General features: G+C 45.5%; 1 protein-coding gene across 1 annotated transcript; it reads left to right on the forward strand.

Moving 5' to 3' along the window:
- Positions 1–1366: 1366 nt before the first annotated feature.
- AARD (alanine and arginine rich domain containing protein) lies at positions 1367–7553 on the forward strand. Its single transcript, XM_006048324.4, has 2 exons — positions 1367–1842; positions 6034–7553. Exons 1-2 carry the CDS (start codon positions 1525–1527, stop codon positions 6175–6177), a joined length of 462 nt encoding a protein of 153 aa, XP_006048386.1. The 5' UTR covers positions 1367–1524; the 3' UTR covers positions 6178–7553.
- The last annotated feature ends 477 nt before the right edge of the window (positions 7554–8030 follow it).

Below are 8030 nucleotides of genomic sequence, written 5' to 3' on the forward strand. Positions count from 1 at the left end.
CATAGCCCAGGTTCCTCTGTCCATGGGATTCTCCAGGCAAGAATACTGGAGAGGTCTGCAGTGCCCTCCTCCAGGGAATCTTCCCAACTCAGGGATCGAAAACGTGTCTCTTACATCTGCCTTGGCAGGCAGGTTCTTTACCACTAGTACCACCTGGGAAAACTTACAGCTTAACAACTGCCTTAGTTTTCTCACCTGTGAAACAGAGAAACTAAGAGTACCTTTCTCACAGGGTTACTGTGAAGATAAAATGGGTAGGGCCTGACACATAGTAAATGCTAATAGCAGTTAGCTCTTACTGCCCTCAATGCCAATCACGAACTTGGAACAGTTTGTGGGAATTGTGGGTAACCTGTAAATCTTTATTAAATGATTAATTCTGAGAGTACTATATAGATATTTCTGCCCCTTTTGTGTGTGTGTGTGTGGGGGGAAGGTATTTGCATTCTATGATCACATAAAACTTTTAATTGTTTATTCCTTTTTATAAATTCTTCATTAGACCCCAAAGAGGCAGCTGATTACGTTCAATGAAAGAGGATATACAAGTAGTATTGGCACATGATTACACTGAATTGGGATTTAGAAAATAACACACTTTGGAGTAAAGGACTTTGCCGTTGTTCAGTCGCTCAGTTGTATCAGACTCTTTTCGACCACGTGGACCGCATCACGCCAGGTATACTTTTCATTATAACCCCTTCATAATGTGAAAGTGGCAGAATGGTCTCAAGTATAGAAAAGAACATGGAGTTTCAGAAACTAAGTGTCTTCTACATTGTTGGGCTTGTGGAAACAAGTGTGTGTGTACTCAGTTGTTTCCGACTCTTTGGGACCCCATGGCCTGCAGCCTGCTAGGGTCCTCCGTCTTTGGAATTTCCCAGGCACTGGAATGGGTTGCCATTTCCTACTCCAGGGGATCTTCCTGACCCAGGGATCAACCTACACTGGCAGGTGGGTTCTTTACCAGCTAAGCCGCCAGGGAAGCCTTGTGGGGTCCCACAAGCCTGGAATTGTGGAAAGATTATTCTAACTTGCCAATAGGGCCAAGCTTCTCCCACTAGGCTGTCTTAGGAATGTCTGGGATGGCTAAGGGGTCTAATTAAACTTTATATCCTCAACACCTGTCACAATGCCTGGCCGTCAGTAGAAAGCCAGAGAAAAATATTTTAAAGGGCTTCTGAAATATTAAACAATCAAAGCAACCCGGGTCTCAGACGTTCCATCCGGACCTCACTTTCACCTACCTGGGTGGACTTCAGTCTCTCCTTGGAATGACACTCAAGGAGCGAGAAAAAGGGATCCAGTTGAAAACTCTTCTCGGGGTCATGGGAACATACTTCCTTCGGTTGCTAAGGAGGGTAGGACAGACGTGAGGCTGTAGGAGTGGAGCGCCTCTAAGGAGCAAGCGATAGCCCCGTCCCACGCGTTTCCCCGCCCCCGCCGTCACCGGCTCTAATTCTCACACTTGGAAAGAAACCCTTTGCCATACAGCTCTGGAGCCTGGGAGCCGGCACCTCTGAGATGGGCCTAGAGGACTCCGGCCGCCGCAGAGAGGGGCCCTCCCGGGGCCCCCACAGCATCCTCCACGCGGCCGGGCTCCGGTCCTCCACCCTGCGTCCCTCACGAGGCTTCCTCGAAGGCGGCAGGGGCGTGGACGGCCCGGAGGAGGCCCAGGCCGCCGGTCCGCGGCTGGACGAGCTCAAGCGGCGGCTGGTGCGCGCCTTCCAGCGGGCGGTGCTGCGCGGCAGCTCCAGGCGTTTGCGGGAAGAGGCGGCGGCGCGGGAGGCGCAGAGCCGGGCGCGCGTGGAGAGCGCCCTGGCCGGGCTGCGCGCCGAGCTGGTGAGCGTGCCCGCGTTGGGCTCTCGGGGCCACCTCGCCTTGGTCCTCGCCCGGGGCCCTCGGCTGTATGCCGCGCACGTGCCCCACCGAGGACTGGGGAGGCCGAAGGCAGCTTTTCCCGGGCAGACGGTGAGGCCGTGCAGCGCCGGCGAGCTGGGTTCCTGACGGCACTGATGCTATTGCCTCCCAGGCAGCATCCGGGAGGGAACCGGCTCTGCAGAGCCCAGGTGCTGGCTGACTGTCTCCGGCGAGGGCTGAGTCTACTGGTGACACAGCCAAGACCCCCGTAACCACTCCTCCTCAGCTTGTTCTCTTTCTTTTTTTTTCCTACCAAATAGAAAGTTCCCTTTAGGGCACTTGCAGTGTATGAGCATGCAAGGGGCCGGGGCGGAAATTTCAATGAAATAAACTCAGGGCATGGTGAGCGAGTCCATTAGCAAATGTTTCTTTTATTTTGCAAGTTTTACTATTACCTTTCTCCTTGGTAAGAATTCAGAAAACAGGAAATGGTAATAAGGAATTTTGTAAAATTATAGCTTTTTAACATTAGGCAGGAGAACAGTAGGTAAATAGTTACTGTTTTGTAATTTAAACCATTTTCGAGTTAGGCAAAATTTGAAATAAGAGCAATTTAAGCTTTAAAATGGTGCTACCTATTATTATGCATGGGAATCTGGTGGTTCAGCGGTAAAGAATACAGCTGCAATGAAAGAAGTGAAGTGAAGTGAAGTCGCTCAGTCGTGTCCTACTCTTTGCGACTCCATGGACTGTAGCCTACCAGGCTCCGTCCCTGGGATTCTCCAGGCAGGAGTACTGGAGTGGGTTGCCATTTCCTTCTCCAGGATATCTTCCCAGGAGACCCGGTTCAATCCCTGGGTTGGGAAAATCCCTTGGAGATGGGAATGGCAACCCACTCCAGTATTCTTGCCTGGGAAATCCCATGGACAGAGGAGCCTGGTAGGCTGCATAGTCCATGGAGTCCCAAGAGTTGGGCACAACTTAGCGACTAAACCACCATCACTATGAATATGCATAGTGGAGATTTGGAAAGTTATACTCTTTTGCATTGCATGCTAATAAAATATAAGCACTACCTACTTTAGAACTGATTCAACCATCAGTTAATGTCTGAAACTTAAAACTTTACCTTGTTTCTATTTTTAAGAAGGGCAAGAAGGTAGTACATTAAATTTTCATTTAATTTTACCTGTGTTAACAATTTGAATTTGACAAAGAATGTATTAATTTTGACCCAGCTATATAGTGGCTCAGACGTAAAGCGTCTGTCTGCAATGCAGGAGACCCGGGTTTCGATCCCTGGATTGGGAAGATCCCCTGGAGAAGGAAATGGCAGCCCACTCCAGTATTCTTGCCTGGAAAATCCCATGGACCCAAAGCCTGGTAGGCTACTGTCCATGGGGTCGCAGACATGACTGAGCGACTTCACTTCACTATCAAAGAAACATGATTTTCTTCCAACACCTGAGCAGTGGGTGGGTGAAACCCCTTATTTGAAGAGATGGCCTGGAGGGGCATGCTGTGGGTCAGGATGCCAACTGGATGGCTGAGACCGGGCTGAACCAACCCTCTGCTGCTAACCTGGGGTGTCACCCCATCACACCTCAGCTGACTCATATTTAAATCAGGTGAAGAAAGTATATTCAAGAAGCTCTGAGACAGTTGAACTTTAGCTTCTAACTAGTCACTCCACCAGAAGGAGTTTTAAGCAAGTAATGTACCAGGGTGGGGATAAAGCAGAAAATAAAATTTCAAACAGGTGACGGTTCAGAGCCCAGCATTAATATTTACAGTCTCTGCTCTTATTGTTCCTGTTACCTTAGGAATGCTAATTAGCAAGTTTAGGTTTCATCTGTAAAATGGAGATAATAAACCCATAGAATGGCTCTAAGTATTATACAAGATAATGTTACAGGAAGTGCCTAGAATATAGACACTATTCAGACTGGCTTTTACTGTTTTTTGGTTGTGCCCCCTCAAATGGCAGATACATAGGCATGAAAGATCAAGGGTTTTGCTGGAAAGAGGCAGAGATTGTCACACAGATGCTGTGTTCCCGAGACACAGACCATGGTCATTGTCTTGGCCACCACTTCATCGTTGTATGTGACCAGTCATGAAGAAGCAGCAAGAGAGTGTGGATCCTTAACATTATCACCACTAGCTAGAACAAGCCATTTCTGATAATGGTCTCTTAGCCAGATTTCTGTAGGACTTGACACCCATCCACACCTTATTTGTTAGGGTGGTATTTGTGTAAGGAACAATGATGAACAGGCTCAGTTAATTTACAGACATGTCGCTATTTTTGTTTTCATTTATTTTCATGTTGCTATTTTTGAGATGTCATTTATGCTATTACGTGTTGTTTGAATTGGTCTTCTTAATGGGATGGGTTGAATTCTGGGAGCTTGTGAGTGAATTTCAGGGGTTCTATATACTTCAAATTGTATGCCAGGCTTTGTGTGCACGTAAAATTCACATCTTTCCCCAGAGTGAGTTAATAGCTTTCATTAGATTCTCAATGGATCCATGAGGAGAGAAAATTAAGGAACCATTGGTGTTCAGATTTCCTAAAGAATTATGAGTTACACGTACTTTTTTTTTTTTAAACTTAGATGGTAAGCCATTATCAATAATTTAACTGATTCTTGGCATGAAAGTACAGGATGGGTATTCATCAGTTCATCCATTTATTCATTCCTTCACTCAGTCTTTAAACAAAATACACAGAGAACCCAACATGTTGTATGCACAGGCAGTGCACCCGTGGTTAAGGATACAATTAAGGATAGGAACAGACTTTGTGCTCAAAATCACCAGTTTAGTGTAGGCTGTGTGCTAGGAGAGGGACACATACAGAATGCTGTGGAGGCACAGATAAGGTGAGACAGAGAGGGCTTCTAAGAAGAGCTGGCATTTGGCTGGGCTCAACGGGAAGTGGGTGGCAAGGGGCAGAAAGGGCAGAAGATGTGGCTCAGTATGACGTGTTTATTCCAGGACAGTCGAGATTTCTGACCAGCTGCCCCAGGGGTGGGGGTGTGTGTGTGCGTGTGTGGAGAGGGCCAGCAGATAAAGCTGGAAGAGCAGGGCAGGTTTATAGGGCCTCTGTGCCACACTGGAGAACTGAAGCTTCCTGTAGGCAGGGTGTAGGGGCTTCTTGTGCTGGTGGTTGTGTGGTCACTGTTTCCTGGATGTTCATTTACTTTATTCTGCAAACTCTTGCAATTAGAGAAATGGTTCCAAGTGCTGAAGAATGAAAAATACGTCAGAGGAAAACTGAACGAAATTACATCCAATGATTTTATTTTGCAAATTAGGAGGGGACCACCCATGTTTGCTTTTTACCCATGGAATGTCCTGGGTCACCCTTGGGTGATTTCTGATGGGGAGTTGATGTGGGGTTTTCAGCAGAGAGAACAGGGTTCTCCTGAACTGCATTAAACAAGACCCTAACTGAAGAAATATACAGAGTTGGTTACTAGTTTTCAACTATAATGCAAAGATTATGCTGGACTGCCTCTTAGGTACACTGCCTGAAAGATCTACTTTTTCTTTTAATACATGAGGACCTTCACAAACTCCCATTGGAGGGAGGTTATAAATCAACCTTGCTCTACAACGGATTTCACTCTAGAGTGAAAATTGTTAGATTCTATAAGTACACATAACTGTACATGTGCCTCTAAGGGGTCATTAAATGTTTTGCTCAACAGGGAGGCTGTTTAAAATCCTAAGAACTTGAAATGACAAGTAATCAAGTAAATGGGCCCAGGTCCTGAAAGCTCAGGTGGCCCTGGGCAGTTATCCTGGAGCTCAGAAAGCTCATAAAGATAAGTGATTTCCTCGCAGATCACATGCCATTGCTTGGAAACAGCCTTCCAAGGACAGGAATTTTTCAAATGGAGAGCTCTGTGCATCAGCTATTTTTGTTTTCATTGCAAGGCCATTTCGAAAGCTATTTGTATATCTGGATTTTACCTTATTGTATAGAAAGTCAGTTTTAAAGTCAGGCCAAATAGTCAGAACTGGAGAATAACATGAGAAATACATCTTTCTTGATGTCTTATTTTCCTTCCTACAAAATCCTTGTATTTTTCGTGTGCAGAGAGCAGGTTCATTTGATCCATATCTCAGGCTAATAAAAACCCTTATTCTCTTTCTAACTTTCAGCTGGAAATGCGTTTCCAGAATCGTCAGCTGGCCAGAACTCTGCTGGATTTAAACATGAAAATGCAACAACTGAAAAAGGAGGACGAAATGGAAACTGCATTAGAATCGCAGAGCTCTGAAGATAATGCTCAGGATCTGGAATGAGTAAATGCACAGATGAAGGTTTGAACCCTAAGAATAAAGCAAACAACGCTGAAACAGTTCTAACAGTAACATGATTGATGCTTAGCATAGGATTTTAGGGGCAATTTTTAGACCAAAATCTTCTAGGCCATGGGGAAGTGCCAGTGCCATGAGAGGGGAGAGAGAAAGTGGTGTGTTGACAAGTTTTAAAGTTATGTATTGTTTTGTGTGGGACATAGAAGTAAAAGAATGTACTGAGACTTACCTGTTGGACCAGTGGATAAGAATCTGCCTGCCAATGCTGGTTTGATCCCAGGTCCTAGAAGATCCCACATGCTGTGGGGCAACTAAGCGCCGAGCTGCAACTTCTGAGCCACGCACTGCCAACTACTGAAACCTGCGCGCTCTGAGCCCACGCTCCGCAATAAGAGAAGGCACTGCAACAAGCAGCCCGAGTGCCGCAACTCGCTGTGTTATAGCCTCTCGCCTCCGGTAGAGAAAGCCACCATAATAATGAAGATCCAGCACAGCCAAAATAAATCAAGTGTAGAAGAAGAATGTACGGAAGAATGTCTTAGTGCCAATTTCCAGCATTTTCTCTTGTGCTATCTTGATTTTCTGAACTTTCCTTAGAGTCTCATTAATTTTTGTTCTACTTGATTATACTTCGTTTGTCTGCCCAGCCAGCTGTTTAGTAGTCTTCCCTCCGCACCCCACCCCACCCCCATTTTTTTGAAGAATTACTTCTGCCTGGATTCCAACCATACCCTTCAGGTAGAGTCTTCCATTAAGGGTGACTCACCACCTTGGATATAGTCATGCGAATGAAGGCAGTTTGGTCAGATTGTTCTCCAGAGCTTTTGAACTAGAAGTAAGGGAGCAGATGAGTCTTAGAAGGTGATGGTGGAAGCGGCAGAGGGGCTTGGAAGCTGCTGGCGGCTACCAAGTGAGAAGGTTGCGCTTTTTGCAGAAGATTGAAAGAGAAACCCTAAGAGCCCCAAAGGGGAGAGAGAACTGCTCTTCCTTGGCTTTGGGGTCCAGCTGTTTAAATCCCCAGTCCTGGCTATCATTAGGATACATGAAACTTCTCTCGTAGCCTCCTATTACAATCTCCTTTTGCCAAGTCAACTGAGTTGGAGTTTTACGACTTGTATTCCAAAGATTCCTAACTAACACAATTCTTTTGTTATTAAGCTTTCAGGAGTTAAAGGGCTCATATTGAATTAGAATAGCTACCTCTGCCTTAAAAGTGCTGCCTTCTGGATGCAAAAAATAAAGCTAATTTAAAAAATAGTTGCCATATTCATAATAATCATCTGTAAAAATGAATTTATAAAACAGGTCATTTGCACATTTAATTAACAATAAAAATTAGTTCTGGAAGACAAAGGAGAACAGAATGGATGTGGTCTTTCTCTTAAATACAAGTTTTATGTGTGTGAGGATTTGAGGATATTCTGAACAAATTTTAGTTTGTCCTTAACTTTTTTGGGTTGCCATCTCATGTGAAGAGTTGACTCATTGGAAAAGACTCTGATGCTGGGAGGGATTGGGGGCAAGAGGAGAAGGGGACGACAGAGGATGAGATGGCTGGATGGCATCACTGACTCGATGGACGTGAGTCTCAGTGAACTCCGGGAGTTGGTGATGGACAGGGAGGCCTGGTGTGCTGCGATTCATGGGGTCGCAAAGAGTCAGACACGACTGAGTGATCTGATCTGATCTGATCTAATTAATGAATTCTTAAATTCTTTGGTACTTAATTTCTTCTCTCTGTGAAACTGAGGCACCACTAGGTTTCAACTTCCAGGACATTGTCAATGAGGTGTCAGCAATATCCTGAGACCTAGTCCCTGGATTTCTTGAGGTATTCT

Source organism: Bubalus bubalis, chromosome 15 (genome assembly GCF_019923935.1).
Source record: "Bubalus bubalis isolate 160015118507 breed Murrah chromosome 15, NDDB_SH_1, whole genome shotgun sequence".
NCBI lineage: Eukaryota > Metazoa > Chordata > Mammalia > Artiodactyla > Bovidae > Bubalus > Bubalus bubalis.